Source organism: Peromyscus maniculatus, chromosome 20 (assembly GCF_049852395.1).
Source record: "Peromyscus maniculatus bairdii isolate BWxNUB_F1_BW_parent chromosome 20, HU_Pman_BW_mat_3.1, whole genome shotgun sequence".
Classification (NCBI taxonomy): Eukaryota; Metazoa; Chordata; class Mammalia; order Rodentia; family Cricetidae; genus Peromyscus; species Peromyscus maniculatus.
This window is the reverse complement of record NC_134871.1, coordinates 29,224,012-29,248,226: the sequence shown is the minus strand read 5'-3', so window position 1 is coordinate 29,248,226 and position 24,215 is coordinate 29,224,012. Positions and strand designations below refer to the sequence as shown.

At 39.0% G+C, this 24,215-nt stretch overlaps 1 protein-coding gene and 1 long non-coding RNA gene across 6 annotated transcripts in view; one reads left to right on the top strand and one right to left on the bottom strand.

Moving 5' to 3' along the window:
* Cpq (carboxypeptidase Q) overlaps positions 1–24,215 on the top strand; it is a 429,601-nt gene that overhangs the window by 312,376 nt on the left and 93,010 nt on the right. For all 5 annotated transcript variants that reach the window (XM_042264686.2, XM_076555949.1, XM_076555948.1 and 2 more), the window contains one exon: positions 16,461–16,552. In XM_042264686.2, coding sequence (XP_042120620.2) covers positions 16,461–16,552 — 92 coding nt within the window. The remainder of the gene's footprint in view (positions 1–16,460; positions 16,553–24,215) is intronic.
* The window catches only part of LOC121824268 (uncharacterized), a 56,348-nt gene that overhangs the window by 22,369 nt on the left and 9,764 nt on the right, over positions 1–24,215 (bottom strand). The gene's annotated exons all lie outside the window — the stretch shown is intronic.

The following is a 24,215-nucleotide window of genomic DNA, read 5'->3' as shown; positions in this document are numbered from 1 at the left end:
CTCAGTTATGATTCAACCTCAAGTATAATCTTTCCCTCTGCAGAGAAGAACAAACATTCAATATTTTTTAAAAATTACTTTTACTTAGAAGAAATTAAAACCCTTAAAATGACATTGTGAGCTGTATTCCAACAGGATTTATTTTTGATAACAAATTTGTTATTTTTACAACAATCTTGACTGCAATAGTATTTTGATTTTTGAAAAGCCTTTTATATTTTTTGGTGTTGGGCATTCATTTTGTTGATGACTTTAACTAGATGTTAGTCTTTTTCACCTTTAGTTTTCCTGGAGCTCAGTTACCCACAGTGCAATGCATCTTGAATCATGCATGTAAAGATATCATTATTTTCTACCTCCTACATATTCAAAGTCAGTAGCAACTTTTGGACCCAATAGTTCAAGATTTTGTTATTCTCATTGCTGTGAATCTAGTGCTACTCAACTTCTCATCATCTTAGGGACCAACTGCATTTGGAAGTCTAGAACCTCGGAAGTCTAGAAAATGTCCCTCTCTGTATTCCCACTCCCCATGACCAAACCTATATTCAAACTAATAGAAACTCTCTTAGGAACTAGATGGTTTTGCCTGGTGTTTGAAGGTACTAACACAGGCCTCTGGATAGCAGGAACATATGCAGCAGCCTTGCTAGGTTATGTGAAAACTTCACCTGAAAAGAAACAGAAGCCAGAGGCTGCTCAGGACTGGCCAGGCCTTGAGTATGGCCCATCATTTGGAAAGACAATGGCAAGAAGCAGTTGAGAAGATGGCTTGCTACCAGATCATCTTGGACTTCAATCCTGGCTCTGTCAGTTACTAACCTAGTACTAAGGGCAAGTAGCTTAATTTTTCTCCCTCTCAGTTTTATTATTTCTAAAGGAGAAAGTCAATAATGTTTGCTTTTTAGAACTAAATGAGGTAGCATTTATAACAATATCATGAGATATTATCTGCAAATATCTTAGCAGAATATTCAGCTTTCATTACTCTGAACATGCTCCTAAACAGAAGCAATTTCAGGGAAGGAAGGTTTGTTTTCAATCATGGTTTGAGGGAATATAAACCATCATGGCAGGGAAGGTGTGTCAGCAGGAGCATGAGTCACACTGTGTATGCCATCAAGAAACAGAAAACAGTGAATGCTGATGCTTGTCAGCATTTCTCATTTTCCTCTTACTCATTCAGGGCCCTCAGCCCAGAGAATGGTATGGTTTTTGCTCCTCCCTTAAAGATCTCTGAAAGCACCTTTACCAATATGCCACAGGCATGTCTCCTGGATGGCAATTCTAAAATTAATTGACATTGGCAATCAAGATTAACCATCATAAGTCTATCTCTTGTCAACCACACATACAAATACATTACTTTAAAACCATAATACTCTACTCTGGTCCTCAGAAACTCATAGCTATATCAAAATGTAAAGTGCATTTATTTCATTTTCTAGAGTCCCCTAAGTCTGAAATGTTTCAATGTCATTTAGAAGGCTAAGTTCAAAGTTTCCTCCGAAATTCAAATAACCTTTTAACTATGACACCCTGTAAAATAAAAAGGCAAGTTATGTGTTTTGAATATAAAATGGCATAGAGCACACATTTCTATCCTAAAGTAAAGGAACAGGAACACAGCAAGGAAAAACCAGACTGACATAAGACCCAAAGCCCAACAGAGCAAACACAGATACCTGGGGCTTGTGATGTCATCGCCTGTACCATATTAAGTGTGGGTATTCCCTCCTTCCAAGACCCTGTAACTCTTTCATTCTCCCTGCCAGCATCACATGGATAAAACCAAATTCTGCTTCCAGATACATAGTCTAGCCTCCTTGGACCAGTTTCTATGGCCTCTGTAAGAGGAATTTAAAAGGTCATAATAAAAACAAACTCAGAGCCAGGTATGGGGTGAACACTGAAAGATCAGAGAGACAGAACCAGCCACAGCCACCTCACCTTGCCAGTTCCTCAGCTGATCTTGTTTCCTCAGACTGGAAGCCTTTGAGTCCTCATTTAAATGAATCTCAGCCAAACTGCTGCTCAAAAGCCTAAAAGCTTAACCAGGCTAGTTCCTGGTTTTCATACCTTTTAGACCTTTCTGCTTCCTGCCATCACTTCCTGGGATTAAAGGCTCTTGTTACCACGCCTGACTGTTTCCAGTGTGGCCTTGAACTCACAGAGATCCAGATGGATCCCTGCCTCTGGAATGCTAGGATTAAAGCCATGTGTGCCACCATTTTCTGGCCTCCTTATCTAGTAGCTGTTCTGTTCCCTGACCCCAGATTAGTTTATTAGGGTACACAATATTTTGGGGAACACAGTATCACACAGGCCTCTCTTATATTCATGACTGAACCTTGAGAAACCCTCCCACAGGAAGTTACTTTCCAGAAGGGTACACTGAAAGTTCTATCCTTTTGGACACTCTCCTTTCAAAGGGATTTGCAGTGTTATGCCCTGGATCCTTAAGATGTGATGTGATACTTTGCCCTCCAGGCGGCTGCTATCATGTTGTCCCAGTGCAAAATGAATGTTTGTTTTAATGGTGCTATAATCTCTAACAATTGTAGCCACTTTGCCCAAATCCATCCTATCTTCTGTTTTAACTGGGCTCGTACTCCTTTCCTTGCCAAACTGCACACTTTTCCTATCTTTCTGCTCTGCTTTCTGCTCTCCCTCTCGGCATAAATCTTGGTAAATGCAGCAACTTATCAGCCAGGTCATAGCTTAGATGTATTGAAATTTTCTCCACCAAACAACTTAGTCCATATCCGTTGTATTCAACTTCACTCAAGTTTTCAGGGCATGGGAAAAATACATACAGATACTTTGCTAGAATATTACATGAATGACCTCTAGACCTCTAGCCCAGTTCCTCATATAATCCTTGTTCCCCTCTAAAACTTCATGAATACAGTTTTTACTGCTGTCCTTTCTATCAGCATTCTAGTCATCCAAACTCCCATCACTATGGCCCACGCAGTTCCTATTACAAAGTTCTAGAACATCTATAGCCACAGATCCAGAGTCTTCAGCATTTCTCCTGCAAGCCATTTCAGAAGGGCTGAGAGCCATGTGTACAAAGTTCTCACAGTAACAACTCCATTTTTTGGTACCAATTTTCTCTATTAGCTATTTTTTTCTATGCTGTGACTACCTACTTGAAAAGAAACAATGTAAGGGAGGAAAGATTCCTTTTTGGCTCATGATTTCAGGGGACGTCGTCCATTATTCTGCAAAGGGTAGGGGAGTGTAAGGATGTTGGCAGTGTTTGGACACAAAAAGGAAACAGAGAAAAGAACGTTGGTGCTCATCAAGCTTTCTCCTTTGTAATGGGTTCCCAGGCTTTGGATGAGGACATTTGTGTTGGACTGTGGATTCTTTTCAGTCAGTCCCTTTAGAAATATCTTTACAGAAGTGCAGAGATGTGCCTTCTAAGTGATTTTCAGTCTAGTCAAGTTGACAATGAATATTAACCAGCACACTAGCCCAGGACTCAGTGCACAATAAATCTTGGTGACTTCTTCCTACATTTTGTTCTCAACATTGGCCATGTCTAAAGTCACAAGGACGCTACTATAAATCCTTCCCCTATTATGCCCTTCATTTCCCCCCAACACTATTAACTTTCTTTTCTATCACTCCATTCTTTTCTTGAAACAACTCTGTCTGTCTCTATTTCTCTGTGTCTGTCTCTCTGTTTCTCTGTGTCTGTCTCTCTGTTTCTCTGTCTCTGTCTCTCTCTCCCTCTCTCTCTCCCTCTCTCTCTCACTCACTGATCAGAACATTTTTTAAAAATAGTTTTCTTTAGGGTAAACTCAATGTACCTACAATAGTGGTTACAGTGGTAATGGTAATAATGTAGGGGTTTCTTACTTCACTCTTTGTCCTCTAGAATATAACTTTCATGAATTTAAAGCACATGACTTCTTCAGTCCCCAATCCCTTGGTTGTTGTTGCATAAGTGAGTCTAGTGTTTTGAGTGGCTTTGATCTTGCTAGTTAATCTTTTTACTGTACACGGTTAGTCCAAATGAAGATTATTTATTTGTACTTCATTTCTACTATCACAGAATTTTACTTTTCTCTTTTACAGAGTAGGATTGTTAAATGTATGCTTGTGCTTTAACATGGATAATGTTTTTAATAAACATCCAATGTGGAAAGTAGAGCTAAGTTAGAAAAGACAATAATGTTCTTGATATGTTGGTATCTACATGGAGATAAAAAGTTTTACTGGGTTGATTTTTAAGCTTTAATGACAAGGGTCCTGGGAAAAGTGCTAAGAATGGAAGCCTCACATTCCTTCCCACACTAAACACATAATTCTGCATGACTTTGGTTTTATTTCAAGAGTGGAGTATTCACAGACGGAACACCCTCCTATAAACTTGACCCTAGAAAGGCAGCAGATAAACTTGAAGAGTCATTCTCAGACAACAACCCCCCAAGGTATTAAGTAAACTTTTACAAGCTCCTGTAAATAGTTTTGACAGGCTATGTAAAAGTTCTTCCTCACCCTGTCAGCCTTTATACATATGGGAAAGTAAACATTGCATAAGCTTAAATCACCCACTACCTTAGCCATCCATATAAGGCTCTTCAAATTTGGAGCATTGAAATTTCATATAAATACCCATGTATTTGCTCTAAATTTTCTTTCATCTTGAGAATGCAAAAGTGCCTCCTCACACTTTTCTCTTTTTTTTTTTTAGTTTACTTTTTTTTATTGAAAATAGATTCTTCTCTCATACAGTACATGCTAACCACAGTTATCCCTCCCTCCATTCCTCCTAGTTCCCCCCACATCTCCTCTCCCATTTTCTCTTCAGAAAACATCAGGCTTCCAAGAAACCACAGTCAAAAAGGACAAATATTTGGCATAAACAGCACTTTCTCTGAGAGGCCAAATCCTTATCAGAAGCATGATGGGTAGGAGTCAGTATTTGTAGAGTCATCTATTATAATATTGTGGTGGTTTGAATGAAAATGGCCTCCATAGGCTCAAAGGGAGGGCATTATTAGGACGTGTGGCCTTTTGGAGTAGGTGTAGCCTTGTTGGAGTCAGTGTGGCCTTGTTGGAGTCAGTGTAGCTTTGTTGAAGAAAGTGTGTCACTGGGGGTGGGCTTTGAGGTCTCAGATGCTTGAGCAAGGCCCAGTGTCTCTCTCTCTTCCTGCTCTCTGCAGATGCAGATGTAGAACTCTCAGCTCCTTCTCCAGCATCATATCTGCTGGCATGCCACCATGCTTCCCACCATGTAAATAATGGACTAAACCTCTGAACTGTAAGCCAGCCCCATTTAAATGTTTTTTTTTTAAATAAGAATTGCCATGGTCTTGTGTCTCTTCACAGCAGTAGAAACCGTAATTAAGACAAATATAGCTCTACTGAAAACCAAATATGCTAGTCTATTTCTACCTATTCCGCTTGCCTCTGACTCTCCTGATCTCCAGAGTCTGCTGTCCTTTATTTAAATATAACTGATAAAAGATCTAACACTTTGAAATATCCTTACCCCAAAGGTATTTATATAGATCTAATCTGTAACTCTTTGCAGCTTAAAACATTTTTATTAGTTGTACTGATCTACAACTTAATAAACATGAATGGAGGTCTTTGATTTACCAGAAACTGTATATGAAAATCCTAAATAGAAAATGAATTAACCATGATTAATTGCCAACTTGGTGAACACAAGAAGTAATAGCTCTGAATTTCAGAAGAAGCTGAGAGTAAATCAGGAAGAATTCCAACTGGGTATTGAAAGATGGTTAGGATATTGATTAGCTGAGAGAAAAAAGACATAAACATTATGAGGAAAAGCACAGAGATGGGAATAAATTAAAGAGACCAAGTTAAATGGAACCAAGACTCTGAGAAGGGGAGTAACTGGAAATAAGTCTACATAGGGCCTGGGATGTCCCAAAGATCATTGACCAAAGAATGGGTATGAAAAATTCATTGGAACAAGAAGATGTTTATTCTTTATATAGAAAAAGAAGTGGATTTTACAGATAATTGCTTGTATTGACAATGTTGCATGTGTATCATTTATGTAAACATACTATATGGTGATTTATACTCAAAATTGGTTTGCTGCTAGAGAAGCACTGTCAAAAATGTTGGCACTATTACTACAGGTAATAAGACGTGATCTTGCTCAATAGCCCAGGTTCATCTATAATGCATGGTCTTCCTCTTTCTACCTACTCCACTTGCCTCTGACTCTTCTGATTTTCCCCCAAGTTCTGAGTACCACCATGCTCAGCTACTGAACTTTATATGCAGCCAGTGATATAAGCAAAGTGAGATTTTAGGATTGATTTGGCAACATTTATAGAGAGGTTTGGAAGAAACAGTTGGTACCACAGCAAGTCAGGGGCTTGATTATGGCTGCCACATGAAAGTGGGATAAAAGGATAGAGTTCTGAGGACATTTTGGTGATCTTAGTCTTTGCATGGGGAGATTTCCCCCTGGCAAGAGTATGAGGCAGTTACCCTGGAAGATGAGCTTGTGTTGAAACACACTAAAAAATGAATTCATACCATAAAATGTTCTTTGGCTGAAAAGTAAATGTAAGAGGAACCAATAGTAAAATTCTTTATTGTGGTCAAAAGTAATAAAGGATTAAAAATTTCATGTTTCAATAATATACAGATAACTTCACAACTGATTTTCTGCACAAGGCAAGTCTTTGAAGATGCAGATATGTTCTCCTCTCATACCATAAAACAGGAGCTTTTGGAAGAGGTAACACACAGTTTAACAACTTCTGCTACAAAATACATATGCTTCCTTTGTGCCATGTGAGGCTGAAAAGGATCCCAGAATGTTGCTACTTGGATGTTTGTGGAGCTGAGTTACTTTTTGATAACCTTTGACCTGAGACTGTTGTCCTTCCTCCAACAGCTTCATACTCACACAAAAATAAAATTTGTAAAGCTATATTGCTACATACACATTCATTTAAAAAAATTTGTACTACTTGTACTCGATTTATCATTTTTTAAAACTATACTGTATGTGAAGCTTCTCACTAGTTGGTGATTTGGGCAAACAGAACACTTAGCAAAGGTGTGATGCAGAGTTCAAATGCATCATTAAGTGGCTTCTCAATTTCTCCTTACTGATAAGAACAGTCTACAAGAGGGTAAATGAAATCACATATTTAAAAAAGACAACTAGAGCAGGTTTGTGATCTCTACCTGCTACCAACGTCTTAAAAATATGTTGATAAGAGAGCCCTACTGTCAGGAAATTTCAATAAGAAAAGTAAATTCACATGTTTTAAGTCAAGCCAGGCACCAACATTTATAACAATCAAGTTACGTGTAAGAATGTACGTGTGAAACTCTCTTTTTATATAGAAATGTAGATATAAGATACAGAAAAACAAAAAAGATGAGATTTAAAAGTCTGCATTAAGTAAAAGTGAATATTCTCATATGTAGTTTTAAGAATGTAAATCAGTAACCTGTCTTTAAGGCCTTGGTCGCATAGGGCAATCATCATCATCATCATAATACTAATTTTATGAGAGAGAGAGAGAGAGAGAGAGAGAGAGAGAGAGAGAGAGAGAGAAGGAAAGAACGAAGGAACGAACGAAGGGAAGGAAAGGAAAGAAAGAAGAAAATCTTGAAGCTGAGCATGGTGGTTCACACTTCTAAATAAACCACTCAGGAGAACTGCCTCAAGTTCAAGGCCAGCCCAGGCAAAGCCAGTACCAGGCCAGAAAGACTACATTGAAACGCCTTGATGGCAAAAATAAAATTAAAAGCCAAAAGTAACAGGAGCTTAAAAGTTTTTATATCATTTAGACTTTGTATTTCTATTTTTAAAAACTTGACCACTAAGTAAAAACCTTAAATATCAATTATAGATCAGCTAAAAAATTATAAAGGACTGTTTTCTTGAATATTATTGACTAAATTGAGACCATATATACCATGATTTACATATATATATATACACACACACACACACACACACATATGTGTGTGTGTGTGTGTGTGTGTGTGTGTGTGTGTGGAAACCACTTTTTATATATTTGTAAAGTATTGGATATACATATATGTATATAAAACTTTTAAAGAAAATAACAATATGCTTATGAGGTTTTGTTTAGTTTTCCTTAGTTTCAAATTTGCAAAGGGTGTATATTGAATTCACATTAAAATTACCAAAGTAAAAACAAAGAGTCTATTCAAATTTAAGATGGAAAATATCTATCATTTAAGTCCATTAGCTAAGAGAAGGATCTCTGTGACCATTATGCATTTATTTAATGACTTGCTCAATAAGAGCTGTGGAGGCACCACACTTTGACAAGACCCAGCTGTGCTATAAAAGAGAGAATATAACAACAGCTGCAGTGGTTGTGTAAGCTGAAGCACATTGAATCACTTTGGCTACTGGAGTGTTTTAACCTGTGGTGTTCAGACTTGGTAGCCTGAACTGAGTAGATAGAGCATGCTTCAGATTAGATAAGAAGACAACACCTTTTATTGATCTTTAAATAAATATATTCAGTCTGTTTAGTAATGGATTAACCTTTATTCAGCATTTTTCAAATACTTTCTATAGGTCTAGATCATTAAAAGTGCAAAGTCATAAATTTCAGAAAGCTAATGATACACTTGGAAGATTACCATTTAAGTGTAGTTTTTAAAAATGAATACATAAGCCAGGTGGTGGTGGTGTATGCCTTGAATCCCATCACTCAGGAGGCAGAGGGAGGTGGATCTCTGTGAGTTCAAGAACAGCTCAGTCTACAGAGTGAGTTCCAGGACAGCCAGGGCTACACAGAGAAACCCTGTCTTGAAAAAACAAAACAAAACATCAATACATATATAAAATTCTAGAGAAACTTCAAGAAAGGGCCAGTCATCATTTAAGTTATGGAAGCCTTCTCTGAGAAAGTAATATCAGAGATGGACTTTATTGAATGAGTAGGAATTAACCAGACAGAAAAGGCAAAGGGGGGTTAGAGATAGGAAAAAGACTATATGCAAAAGGACAATGATCTGAAGTAGTGTATGTGGTGGTTTGAAAGAAAATGACCCCCAAAGAAGTGGCACTATTAGGAGGTGTGGCTTTGTTGGAGGAAGTGTCACTATGGGTGTGGGCTTTAGGACTCTCAGCTACTTTTCCAGCACCATGTCTATCCACCCACTGCCATGCTCTCCACATGTCTTAGGGTTTCTATTGCTGTGAAGAGGCACCATAACCACAGCAACTCTTATAAAGGAAAACACTTCATTGGGGCTAGCCTATAGTTCAGAGGTTTAGTCCATTATCATCATGGTGAGAATCATGGTTGCACACAGGCAGACATGGTGCTAGAAAAAGAGCTGAGAGTCCTATATCTTGATCTGCAGGCAACAGGAAGTGAACTGTGATATTGGGCATAGCTTGAGCATAGGAGACCTCAGCGCCCACCAACAAGGTGACACACTTCCTCCAACAGGGTCACTTCTACTCCAACAAGGCCACACATTCCTAAAAGTGCCACTCCTTTGGGTGCATTTTCTTTCAAACATCACACCTCCATGATGATACTGGACTAAACCTCTGAAATGTAAGTGAGCCCCAGTTAAATGTTTTCCTTTATAAGAGTTGCATGCAAAGCTACACAGAGAAACCCTGTCTCAAAAAAAAAAAAAAAAAAAAGTTGCTGTGGTCATGGTGTCTCTTCATAGCAATAGGAACCCTAACTAAGACATCATGTATTGCATGTTCAAGACTGATTTAAAAAAATGTATTATATCTCAAGTTGAGGATAGAAACAGGCCATGAGTGAAAAACTGTGTTAGCCTATAAGTAGCCAGCACACACTAGTAGTCATGTAGCTTCTGCATTACCAGTGATTAATAGTGATTTCCTGGCTGTTAGACTACTAATCATTATAATGAGGTAGGACTGTTGCTTTGAATTATAGAAATTATTAAGTGTTATTACCTGTTCCACAAACATAAATTACAAATATCATCTCATTGCTTCAAGCTGCTTTGAAGGTAGTCACTCAAGTTCAACAAGGCTTGTCAGGAGGAAGTCTGAAATGTTCTCCTGAAGTCCCTCCCACCACCTCTGAACTGCTCCTCAGTCCTGGTTCTCCATCAGGTCAGCTGCTGAGTCCCAATTTGCCTTAATTACATTTTTAGCCTCAGCTATTGTTTCTAATCATCACTGCTGTGCTTTGTTGACTGGATCAGGAGATGTTTATAGAGCTCTTGTCAAGCCAAGTGAAGAGAGTCCTTCGCCAGGAGCTCCAGGACCTACCGTGAAGAGCCATGTTAACAGCTAAGACCCTCCTCCATCAGGGTCACTTCTGTAGTTTCCAAGACGATCCCTGATGTGGTTCTTTAGTTGGTGTCACCCTGACTTAACAAATCTATCATCCCACTCTCAAGCCACAGAAAGAAAGATGAGGGACACCAGATTTCCCCCCTAGAAGGCCTTAGACTCGCCCTCGACACACTGACTCTTCCTCCCATTGTCTAGGCTATTCCTCAACAAAACCAACTGCAAATTGTGGTGCCCAGTCCCCGTGGATACATCTACAGAACAACTCCCTCACCCAAGGCTCAGGGGACACCGCAGAAGGGGGGCAGAGAAACTGTAAGAGCCAGAGGATCGGGGAATTTGCTGTGAGATTGAGCCTCCTAGTTAATGTCACAAGCTATAACCATAAACTCTCACCAATATAACTACTCAAGCACGAGCTGAACAAAGAGGACACCAACAGACATGTCAGAGTGGATGGGGGAAAGGACACAAGGCGTCAACCCTACACAAAGAGCTAGCTACAGACAGCTAAGGAATGCTGAGAGCTGAAGTTTTCTCCCAGGAAAGAGTATGCCAATTTGATATCTAATAACAAATGATCAGCCCTGACAACATACATACAAGTAACATATATAGACTAAAAGAGTTATGTTTAGGAATATATGTGTGTGTGTGTGTGTGTGTGTGTGTGTATGTGTGTGTATGTATGTGTGTACACACACATACACACACATACATAAATGCATGTGACAACAATTAATGTAAAAAGAGGCCATGAATTTGAAAGACATGAAAGAGGAGTGTATGGGAGGGTTTGGAGGGAGGAAAGGTAAGGGTAAAATGAAGTAATTACATTATAATCTAGAACATAAAAGAAATAATGAAACAAACAAAAGAAAAATCTATTACGGTGCTGGAGAGATTTCATTTCAGCAGTTAAGAGAGCTTGTTTCTCTTGCAGAGAACCTGGGGTTCAATTCCCAGCACCCATATGGTGGCTCACAACCATCTAGCTCCAGCTCCAGCTTCAGGGGATCCAATGGGCAAGCACATGGTACATATACATGTATGCAGGCAAAACATTCATACACATAAAGTAAAATAGATAAATGTAAACAAACATTTAAAAAAATCTGTTGCCTTGACCCAGGGCACCAATGAAGTGCCTGATTGCTTTATATTACTAAGACAGAGACAAAGTAACTATTCCAAGAACAAAGGTCTTTAAAAATCATTCTTTGCTTCCACTTGTGAAGAATAGGTGCAATTTTCTTCCCTATAATAATTAATCTTTGTCTATTCCCTATTTTTAAAAAATCAATGATAATGTTCTCATTTATTATATAACAAATTGTCTAACTTGCCTAATGTGAAAATAGAGCTCCACCCCTGTGCGTTTAGCCACATTCTGTTCATTCAGTCCATAGGCTCCCAGACCATTATTTATCCCTGTAACTCAAACACAATACTCATTGGTGATGCATATGGCAGAAGTTTTTTCTCTTTTTTAGGGTAGGCTTTCTCTTCCAACCTGCTCAAAGTGGGAGGGGTGGAAAACTAGTGCATTTGTCAACTGGTGTGAGTTTCTGTAAGGGTCACATAGGTTTGTCCTTCAAAATCAAGTCACAGAAGGCACAACATAGGTAAAGTTCCAAAGGGAGGGCAACAGCAGAAAGTGAGTGTGAGGACCATAGTTTCTCTAGGAGTCAGGATTTGAGAAAGGGATCCACAACAAGGATTAATTCTAGTTTTCTGCTGAAAGTCAAGTTTATTTTGCTTTGCCATTTTCCTTGTATGAATATAGGACAGCCAACTGACCTTTTCAATTTATTAGTTTAATCATTGTAATCTCCCAGCTTCTTTCCCTTTAAATTTTGAAATAATAAAACCCAATATTAAACATTTTCATTTCATCTTTTATTGAAAGTACTAACCCCTCAGCACCACTGCTCTCTTGAATTAAGTGAAAATGAAATGCATATCACATTTTATAAGTCAAAAGAAGTTTTGACACACTATTGGCAATTGTTCTTTTAGAGCAAAGCCACAAATCTGTCAGCTGATTGTCATACAGTGTGGAGATAATCATTAGAAACCCAGTGAATGGCCCGTTCTGTGATGAAAACTCAGAAAGACCTGATGCTTAGTGTTCTTCACCTTTCTTCAGTTCGTGTGCTAGCTTTGAGCTAGATCTGCATCCCAGTGAGCACCACGCAGAACTGGGATGCAGCATCACTGTGCTGGAGCTGTCTGCTCCCTCTCTTCTGAAGAAAAAATCTTTGATCTTTGCTGCTGCTATTGACTTATGCCTACCATAGATGTGGATACTGTCGTTTTATATACTGAAAAATGTGGATTTTAAAGCTAGCTTGGCAACAGCAAGGTGTTCAGTGAGTTAAGACACTTGCCTTTAAGCCTGATGACCTGAGTTCAATCCCCAAGATCCACATGATGGGAGGATAAAACCAAACTCCTAGGAGTTGTTTTCTGGTCTCTGTACACATGCTGTGGTGTGTGTGTGTGTGTGTGTGTGTGTGTGTGTGTGTGTGTGTGTGTGTGTGTGTGTGTTTATTCAATCAACAAATAAAAAGAAAAATGAAAAATAGCTTGAGTTTAAGATTGTCTAAATTAAAGTTTTAAACTAAATTAAGGTTAAAATTATATATTAATTATTAATTATATATTAATTTCATTCTGATGTATTAAGCTTTGACCTCATCCAGGAAATGTATTTCTGACTGCCCTTGCCTTAAGAGTGAGCAAGTTGCTTGTGTTTATTTGTAACTGAACCTGCTCACTCTGAGGTGTTTACTAAAAGAGGCTGTTTTCTACAGGTTAAATGAAGTCTGAGTTTTCCTTGACTGAGGATTCTATATATCAGAGGTGTCCTAAGGCTACCGAGGAAAAGACATAGCAAGAGACTTTGTCCTGGCTTTCCCTTTCTTTTGTCACCAGGTGCAAAGACATCTAGAATTAGGCAGAGAAGAGCTAAGAAACAACCCTTGAAAGCCTACTATGTGACTATAACTGATACATGTATTAGATGATATTAACTATGACTGACACATGTGCTATTTAACATTAACTATGGCAGATTAATGTGTTGGGTAACATTATTTATGTCTTATGCTATTAATTTTCTAAGAATCCCATGAGATGGTTATCATTTTTCTTATTATGTTGAGGAAACCATCGAAGCTCAGATATGTTAGATAAGTAGCCTAACCTCACAGAGCCTGGCATGGTAGAGCAGGAATGAAATACAGGTCCTTCAGACTCTGGGGTGAACAGTTCTTTGTAGATTTAAGGGGCTGAGGACCTGAGTGCCACATTAGATAAAAGGACAAGTCATTGGATGAAATTCCATTCTCTCAGTTTAGTGGTGCTCAGACTGTGAGAATGGAAGGAGACTTCTGAGTCACTTGGGCATCTGTCGAACCCCTGCATCCTTCCCTTCTGTGGGCCCTCCACTCTGAGTAGGTGCTGATGTTCCTAATGGGTATCGGGCATCTCATGAACTCAAAGAGGCCCTATTCGTTTCTTTTTAGGGCCAGATATTCTTATGTCCTTTGGAGTCTTCCACATCCATTACTTCAAACAGATTACTGCCATACTACCTTAATATGATGACATCATCAGCCCTCTGATCAATTTGAAATATGAGGGAGACTAATCCTATGTGATAATGACTTTAAAATGGTGCACCCAATCTTCAGAGATCTTCTGAGCATTTACTTTGAAAAAATGAATTTTTTTTGTGTCCTGTACTGTCTGTTTAGCCTTAAGAAACCCATCATTTTAATAATTCAGGGTACCATGTTGCTGCTAGGTGCAGAGAAATGTAAAGAAGGATAGTTCTTTGGTTTCTGTAAGGCTCAGGCAATTTTGTGATAGAGAGGTAGAAAGAATATAAAATACAAGGAAAGGGAGAAAAGCTGGAACTTGCCATCCCCATCCCCTAGACAGGCCATAGCCCTTGGAATCATGAAATTACAGCTGCTGCAGTGTTGGAGCCCATGTAGGCTTCCTAGTGGCTGTACCCAGCAGGACTGCATACGAGGTTGATTGGACCATGGGCCTGGGTACCAGGTGATTGTAAGGGTCTACACTTGGCTGTAACTAGCAAGGGGGAGGTCCTGGGGTGGGCAGGATGAAGCTTAATGTCTCAGGAGCACGTGCTGCCCAGGCTGTGGCTTGTGGGGAGCAGGGGGTGCGTGGTAGCACGGTGGCCTCAGCACCACTCAATCTGCATTGCAATCACCCCTACAGCCCCCCTGCAGGAGGATGGGTCCTCACAATCACCCCTACAGACCCCCTTCAGCCCCCCTGCAGGAGGATGGGTCCTCACAATCACCCCTACAGACCCCTGCAGGATGATGGGTCCTCACAATCACCCCTAGCTCCCCTGCAGGAGGATGGGTCCTCACAATCACCCCTAGCCCCCCTGCAGGAGGATGGGTCCTCACAATCACCCCTACAGTCCCCCTGCAGGAGGATGGGTCCTCACAATCACCTCTACAGCCCCCCTGCAGGAGGATGGGTCCTCACAATCACCCCTACAGTCCCCTTGCAGGAGGATGGGTCCTCACAATCACCCCTAGCTCCCCTGCAGGAGGATGGGTCCTCACAATCACCCCTAGCTCCCCTGCAGGAGGATGGGTCCTCACAATCACCCCTACAGCCCCCCTGCAGCCCCCCTGCAGGAGGATGGGTTCTTACAATCACCTCTACAGCCCCCCTGCAGGATGATGGGTCCTCACAATCACCCCTACAGCCCCCCTGCAGGAGGATGGGTCCTCACAATCACCCCTACAGCTCCCCTGCAAGAGGATGGGTCCTCATTTTGTTCTTTGCTTTTGCTATTTACCAGCAGTTACCATGTCCAAAACCAGGAGAAATTTTAATTCTTAGTAGAAAAATGGCTCATTTAAGGCATTATTTTACTATACTTTTAAAACTGAGAAAATAGCTTCCTGTAGTTAATGATTACTGGACATTCTTGGTAACCCAGAAAAGGGCTCTAGGAGTGACAGGTTTACCATTAATTAAAAATTTAGAATAGAGGCAAAGGCACTTCAGCTTACAATGGTGGCTACATCCTAACCAAAAATCAGCGGTTCTCAACTTGTGGGTCCCAACTGCTTTGGGGTCAAATGACCCTTTCAAAGGGGTCACCTAAGACCACTGGAACACAGATATTTATTTACATTATGATTTATAATAGTAGCAAACTTACAGATATGAAGTAGCAACAAATAAGTTTATGGTTGGGGGCCACCACAACATGAGGAACTGTAGTAAAGGGTCACAGCATTAGGAAGGTTGAGAACCACATTTAAGCAACACACAGGTCAAGCATTCTGAGACACACTGGAGAGCACTGATGGCTGTCCCTTGTGATCATATGACCCACTAGAAACTTTGACTTGCTACTGTCGTCCAGTATTGTGAGAGATGATCATATTGCTTACCTGTAGTGAAATAAAAGACCAAACCTTGGTGTCCTAAGTTAGTTTTCTACTAAATAGCTATATATTTTGTTCATACAATCACAACATTAAAAAATAGTAAGTTGAGTCAGAGACTATCTATACATATTGTTTATTACAAGTCCATAAAGTGGCTGTCATGCTGTTGGTAAAGTAATGTGAAGAAATGGCAGGCTCATTCAATTAGTTTTCATTGATCTTGAGGGAATGACTTTATATTTTCCAGTGAATGCCCAGAAGTAACCACAGATGTTGCATCAGCTTCTTAGTTATTACATTCTCAGGGAGAATGTGTTTGTACATTCAGTCTAAGAGGCGATCCCTGATCACCATTTCCTGAAATACTGCCAAGTGATCTGGTTTCAATTGAAGTGTCTAGGATGGCTTTAAGTTCTTAGGCTCCTCCTCACTTTGCCTTCTAGATATGGTATAATTAATACTTTACTGAACATGACCACATACTGGACCCTGCAAATGACATTGGTCATGACCTTTCACTTTTACCCTGCCCTGGAGGTTATCTCTGAAGTTGCACCCTTGTGTTATCATCCATACCCTGAAGTAGAAGCTGTACCAGAAAGAAACAGGTACAGGTGCCTCTGATTCCTGTTTACCTCCACAGTGCAGATGAGATTTCCACCATTTGAAAACCATTTAAAGCAAACTGATGATGCCTTTTATTATTTTCCCAGGGCTACGTCCAAAGAGAACTCTGCGACTGGTGCTCTGGACAGCTGAAGAACAAGGGGGAATTGGTGCCTCCCAGTATTATGAGCTACATAAGGTAAAACTAGTTAGGACATGCTGTGGATATCTTTATGCTGTAAATGTGTGTTGCTCTGATTGGTTAATAAATAAAATGCTGATTGGCCAGTAGCCAGGCAGGAAGTATAGGTGGGACAAGGAGAGAGGAGAATGCTGGGAACAGGAAAACTGAGTCAGAAGTCACCAGCCTGACACAGAGGAAGCAAGATGTGAAGGCAGAACTAGAAAAAGGTACCAAGCCATGTGGCTAAACATAAGAATTGTGGGTTAATTTAAGTGTAAGAGCTAGTCAGTAATAAGCTTGAACTAATGGCCATACAGTTCATAAATAACATAAGCCTCTGTGTGTTTACTTGGGTCTGAGTGGCTGCAGGACTGGTGGGTGAGAGAGATTTGTCCTGACCGTGAGCCAGGCAGGACCAGGAAAATTTCAGCTACAAGGACATGCTGAACACTTACATTTGTAGTATCAGTGTAAACCTAAAGCATTGATTTGTACTTTGGGTTTTTAAATCCTCTGGAATTGTCTATTTAAAAGTTCTTAGTCTTTCGTGGCAGGCTAACTGACAAATACCCAGTCCAGTAACAGTGTCCTGGTAAGATAAGAATGCTATGTAGGTTCTTCTATTTCCTCATCATACTCATGGCCCTAGAAAACTTCCCATCTGTATGCTGCCATTTTCTTAGAGTCTTGCTACTTCTGCTGTGCTCATAACATGGCAGGAAGTAATGGGTAAGAGTTCCCTTCCCACCGAGTCAAGCTCCCTGCATTTGTGCCCCAAATCCTCCTGGAAGTCCTAGTTTTGAAGCTCCAAAACCTGGAGTCTATCAACAGCATCACCTTCATGGTGGTAGAAATGTAGCAACCACTGATCTGGGAACACAGAGGACAGCCTGATTAGATACTAAATTTAGGCATAGATGGAATCTGAAACAAGAAGGCTGTTGTGAAAGGTCTTGATTTTCTAATCTACAGAACTCCCTTTAACACTGGGGGTAGGAGTTACTACTGAGAATAGCTTTGAGAGTATTTTGAAATGTATAAGGACAGGAAACCTCTAAAACAAGTTGATATTAGGTCAAAGAGAAGCTATTTGAGTGTCCCCATGTATGCATATGCCTGCTGCTGCTGCTGCTGCTGCTGTTGATAATGATGATGGTGACAATGACAACAATGATGCCTCCTGATGCTGCTGGCTTATTCTCCCTAAATATTGAGATTAGAAAACAACAAGGTTGAGTTATCTAGATCAGACAGGAATTTGCTTTATGAATGATATTTATGTCCTTTTGCATAATTTTATGCAGCATTCATCTCTAGCCACGCTGTTTCAACTAATTAGAGCATGAGTTCAGGGTCCTAATTTAGTCAGAGTATAGTCATTTATTATGCAAAGGACTAATGACTTATACCTAGCCTTTACACTACAATTCTTTGGCCTCCAGCATTTCTTGGGATAAGAAAATTCCAGACAACTACCCTATGGTTGGTGGGGAAACTACATTAACCTTTACATCTTGTGGTGGACTTCATTATCACAAAAGTTTATTCTGGATTAAGTATCATTAGTATTTTTGGAGCATATAGTATGTTCTATGTGGTATGTTAAGTTTCAAGTTTAATGCCATAACAGATTCACTCAAAGGCTGGGCATGGTAGTCTATGTTTATAAAATAGCACTCAAGAGGTTGAGTTAGGAAGATATATAGAATAAAGAAAGGTAAAAATCCCAGAGGCAAAACTTAATTAAAAAGAAACAGGATAATTTAAGTTAGAAAAGCTGGCTAGAAACAAGTCAAGCTAAGGCTGGACATTTATAATTAAGACTAAATCTTTGTGTGTGATTTATTTGAGAGCTGGATGGCAGGTCTCCAAAAGAGTAAAGATTAAAAAAAAAAAAACAACTACACAAACCCTCCATATCACTGCTCTAATATATTAAAAGTTTATTCATTTGCTCCTTTACCTTATAACAGCAAGATCCACAGAGATTTTTGGTGACTCAGGCTGACAGACTCTTTGGTAAGGTGACATTTAATATTGGCATCCAGCTGGCAAGCAGGGGTTAGTGGATGTTTTTATCCAAAAGTGGTGGAGATGGCTCAAAGTATTTCCACTCACATCACATTGACAGAAACTCACCATATACTCCAGCTGCTTCAGAGGCAGTGTCCCTGATGGGCAGCCACTTCTTAGCTACACCTCTCCACTCAGATGGGAGTGCACAGCCACAGTGCAAAGCTGGCCCTGCTGAGTTTTCTTACTTTGTTCTGAATACTCCCATTTGCCCAAAAACAAGACACCCTGATTTTCTCCTCCATGGTGCTCACAGTCAGCTCTGTGAGCTATGTTTTAAGTAAAAATATCATTATGTGGAGGCTAGTTCACACATACACACGGAGAGAAGTATTTAGCCATATAGACTTCATGTTCTACTCTACCTTTTTCTTTCACAGAGAAATTTAGCATTACAAATGATGTAAATAGGGTTTCTGAATTACTTACTAAATGTATTTTACTTTCTGAAAAAGTCTCAGTTGTAAATAGACCACTGAGCGATATGAAGCAGAAGTTCCATTATGTTAACACGGTAAATATAAAGGAGCTAGAAATGGGAAGAAGGGCTATGGTGTATTGTCACTGGGAACAGTTCAAGGGGTTTGGATGAGGGAGCAGAAAAAGAGAGAAGGGATAGTCATCCACTCTTATGCTGTGATGTTGATCATAAAAACAGTGTTTGAACTTCTTAAGTAATTATGTTAGAGTTTCTCATCACAGTTATGGTTATTAGTGATATAGACTGAGAACAGTGAGTCATGAACTACAGGCAAAATCTACTTTGCTACTTGATTATGTGATCTCAAGCTACCAGTTGTTTATGTCTTCAGCTGGTAATGCAGGGCCCTGAATGTGGTCCACAAAATTTAAGATATTAACTATTGGACTCTTAGCAGAAAATATTTTCTAATCTATAGTCTTATGATAAAATTACAGTTTCACATTCTTTCCATATAATAATCTCTGTATTGTTTTATATGAAAAAAAATTTGTATATTTTCTTTGCAGCCAGATTATATTTAAGAGCAAGTATTTTGTAGGGAGATAGTGTATTATTATAAAGTGGAGTCCACAGGCTTCTTCTCATTCTTGTTGGGTAGAGTTCAACACCACAGCTGGCTAAGCCTACATGGGATCAGCTATGGATGAAAAAAGTATGTAGAAAATATTGTGGGTTTTTTTTTCTACTCAGAATGTGTCTTTGTTTCCCACTCACAGAACCTGTTCAGCAATGAAATTCTAAAGAGCTATGGTAATGAACATGTTCCCTTGGTCTTTATGGGAATTAAAATAACATTTATGTTCATTATCATTTTCTTAGTAAATATGTCTTTATTTATAATGTGTTTGTATTAATTGTATACAGAAAAATTAAATTATACAGCAACATTTATTGTCGGACTGATTTTCTTTTCTTTTTTTTAAATATTTTATTTACTTTTGTTTAATATCCATTGGTGTTTACCTACATGTATGTCTGTGAGGGGGTGTTGGCCCCCCTGGAGCTGGAGTTACAGACAGTTGTAAGCTGCCATGTGGGTGCTGAGAATTGAACCTTGGTCCTCTGGAAGAGCAGTTAGTGCTCTTAACCACCGAGCCAACTCTCCAGGCCCCAGACTGATTTTCAAAATTAGATTCCAACTAATAGCCACCTTCACTTTATAATTATGCTTTTTTTGTCAAATATATTAGCCTAATTGTTGTAATACCTGTTGAAATTTATTAAACTACTGAAAATTCATTAACTTATTGTGGAATATGTAAGGTTATTTGTGCTTAGTATATGAATTTTTTAATTCACATGAGATTTTATTGCAATATCTAAAGTATTCTTTCCAAGGAAATAAACTTTCCATCAAAAAAGTATATACATGGATTTTTGGCAACAGTTTCTAGGTAAAATAATAGAAAACAGACACTACTGAGGTTTTGCTATGACTTGATTAAATTAGTCAATCAGAATCATCCATCTGTCCCTCACTGTAACAAAATATCAGTAATAATTGGCCTATAAAAAAGAATGGTTTATTCTGGTTCACAGTTTCAGAGATTTTGGTCCATGATCACTTGACTCTGTTATTTCTGATTCCACGACAAGGTAGCCAGAAGCACATCATTCAGATCAAGCTGCTTATACCTTATGGTTTTCAAGGACAGGGAGCTCCCTTTATGACAAGGCTCTTCTCCTCCCCAAACCCTCTAAGGTATGAATCCATAAATGTGTCAATCAATTCATAATGTCCTTATGATCCAGTCACTTTCCAAACAAACACCCCACCACTGAGTACTACTGAACTGAGGATCAACTCTTATATATATAGTCTCTAGGGAGACATTTAAAATTCAAGACATAACAGAAATCATTCTTATGACCAGTGTAGCACCATCCTAACAATTCATAGCACAAAGTTTCATAAAGGAGTTATGCGTGTGTGTTTTCTTATATTTGATAGGTTATACAATATTCTTTTCTAATTTCAAAGTTCTCTCTGATGTCTCTCTCATCACATTAGCACATAAATGTGAGAATTGTTTAGAGGTAGATTGTTTGTGGTCTAAATTACTGATTCTTTTAGAAGTAACATTTTATTGAGGCTTAATTAGCAGCACTTGGTTAATACACAGATCTTAAATATTTGGAATCAATATATTTGGAAAATGTAAACTCTTGGTGTCTTGGTTGGGTTACTATTGCTAACCTGATAAAATACCATGATCAAAAACAAGTTGGGGAGGAATGATTTCATTTGGCTTATGCTTTCACATCACAGTTCATCATCAAAAGAAGTCAGGACAGGAACTCAACCAGAGCAGGAACCTGGAGGTAGGAGCTGATGCAGAAACCATGGAAGAGGTGCTGCTAATGGGCTTGCTCCACCTATTTTCTTATAGAACTAAGGACCACCAGCCCAGGGCTGGCACCACCCAGAATGGGCTGTGCCCTCTCCCATTGATCATTAATTAAGAAAATGCTCCAAAGGCTTGCCTACAGTCTGATTTTATGGAGGCATTTTCTCAATCGAGGTTCCCTTCTCTCAGATGACTGTAGTTTGTGTCAAGTTGACATAAAACTAGCCATCACATCTGGTAATCATCACATGGATAAACATGAGAGTGTGTCTATTATGTGAGAAACTTCCTTTGCACTTCTTCAAATTGACCTCCAACTCCACCAAAGGCAAATACTGTGTTGATTTTTTTCATTACCACAGATTGGTTATGCCTGGCCTTGATCTTCATATAAACATAAGCATGTAGTATGTAATCTTGAATCTGGATTCTTTCATGAAACAGTATGATTTGGGGATCCATCAGTCATGGTGCATTAATAGGAGATAGTCCCTTTCTGAGTTGTTCTTTGTTGTCTGAATAGACCCCAATTTCTTTTCTCCAGAAGAAAAAGAACATGGATATTCTGTTGATGGACATTTCTGTTCTTTCCAGTGTTAGCTACTATAAAGGTGCTATGAACATTTCTGTACAGATATTTGGATGGCCATATGTATTTACTTTACATTCTAGGAGTAGCTAGATCATACAATTGAACTATGTTCAATTTCATTAGAAACTAATAAAAGATAGGAGCTTCTCATTTCACATCCTCACCAGCAATGCGTAAGTATCCTAGCTGCCCCTATCCTTCCAGCTTGTACTCCAGTGCCCTTTTCATGCCCGGTGATTCCTGTAGGCATCATATTTTACATATATTTAAAGGTGTAATTCTGAAGAACTAGACTCCTTAGGGCATTAAGGTTTGCTGGGAGCCAATGGGACACAGTGAGGGGAGAGACCACCTCAGTGCTCAGCACAGGGTGACTTCTTTTATGCCAGAAGGAAAGTTGGTTCTAGAAAGGATATGAAAGCCTGCTAAATGCTTTTGCATTATTGCTTATTGATAAAGTGATTATTTAAAACATGAACTGCTCTTCAGGTTCAATTCAGCTCATGTTTACTAGAAAGAAATGTCACTACACAAAGAGTACATTATCATGAGTAAAAGTTGACTTGTAAATTTAAAAATATGATTTTTCTAAAATTTTCAAATAAATTTATCAAATGGCATTTGTGTGGATGCCATTGGCCTAATCAGCTTTTCATGGGAACAATGATACTTTGTTCCCTTCTCTTAAGAAGCCAGGATGTTACTTCTCACATCCTAAAACGTACAAAGGATGAGGGGAACAAATTAGTTCTGACCTTTCAAAATCTTTCCAAGTTTAAGCAAAATGATTTGGTATAATTATAATTAGCAAGATGATCTGGCCTCAAGAAAGTTTCATTACATGAAGTAGTCCAATAAAGTAGATTGATATGTTCTAGTTTTGCATGAAAAATATTTAACCTTATCCTGATTGAATCACAGGGGTAATGAACACTGCTGTGTTCTGGTAGTCATTAACAAGGGCAATATTTAAATAGGTTTTATCAAATGAGGGATAGGATTGATGATCATTCTAAACATATCAGCTTGTTTGAACTCTGGCCACCTTAAGAACAGAAAAGGCTAAGAGGAATGTATGTGATCATATTTAGCATTTCCTGTGTTGCCAGTGCTGAGAGACAAGATTTCCTCCTTACTTATCCAAAAATATTAGCTACTTTGAGTAGTAACGTTTTGCCAACTTTCTAACCCACATTAAGTTTCACAATTCACTCTAAATTAAAGGGGTATGTTACAAATTCCAAGGAGACCTCCGACATTATCCTGGCAAATGTGTCTCTTAGGCATTTTCACTATGCGACCCCATTGCCCCCATATTGTTAATGTAGTCCAGGTAACACTGCTAGAGTGTGACAGCATGGTGTTCCTGTTCAGTTCTGGGTACAAGAATAACAAAGCTGACATACATGTCCAGTGTAATGGACCATGTCACCACACAGCTTCCCCAGCATCACTAATGTCCCACACTGCATAACCTTGCTCATCAGAAGCTGTGGTCCCAATCATTGCTTCTTGGCTTTGAAGCATCTTGTGTTTTTCCATCAGTGTCTAGATATTTGCATAAATCAACCAAGCAATTATAAAATTAGTTTAAATTTCATTAATCTCAGTGTGTTCTTGGTTTGGACTCATAGTTTTCACTTGCATACAATTGGTAAAGCATACTTGGGAGACTATAGGGATCTTATAAGAATTTGGGTTCTCAATTTTATTTTTTACAAAGTAAGACTGTTTTCTGAATTTTTTCTCTCTCTTTTGTGTAGAATTTTGGCTTTTAACTCTCATATACATATATGGTAATTGTGTATAAATATGTGTCAATCTGGGAAGAACTATTAAAATATTCCTTTTGCAAGACCTCAATATGGGGGATGTGGGGATGTGGGGTGGCTTGGGAGAGAGGGCTGGGGGAGGGAGGAGGGAGGAGGGAGGAGGTGGAATCTGTGGGTTACCACTACTCACTGTGGAATGAGTAGAAAATTTCTTAATAAAGAAAAATGAAAAAAAATCCCTTTGCTGGTAGAAGAATCACATACCACTTTGCAAATGAGCAGGAGTGGGTGTAATATACCTCTGTTCTTCATATCTCTTTGGGAAGAATACCTTTATACTGGTTTTTATTGTGTTTTCTAAAAAATAAAAGAATAGTTTTAAGTGCAGCAACACAGGCTGTGATAGCTG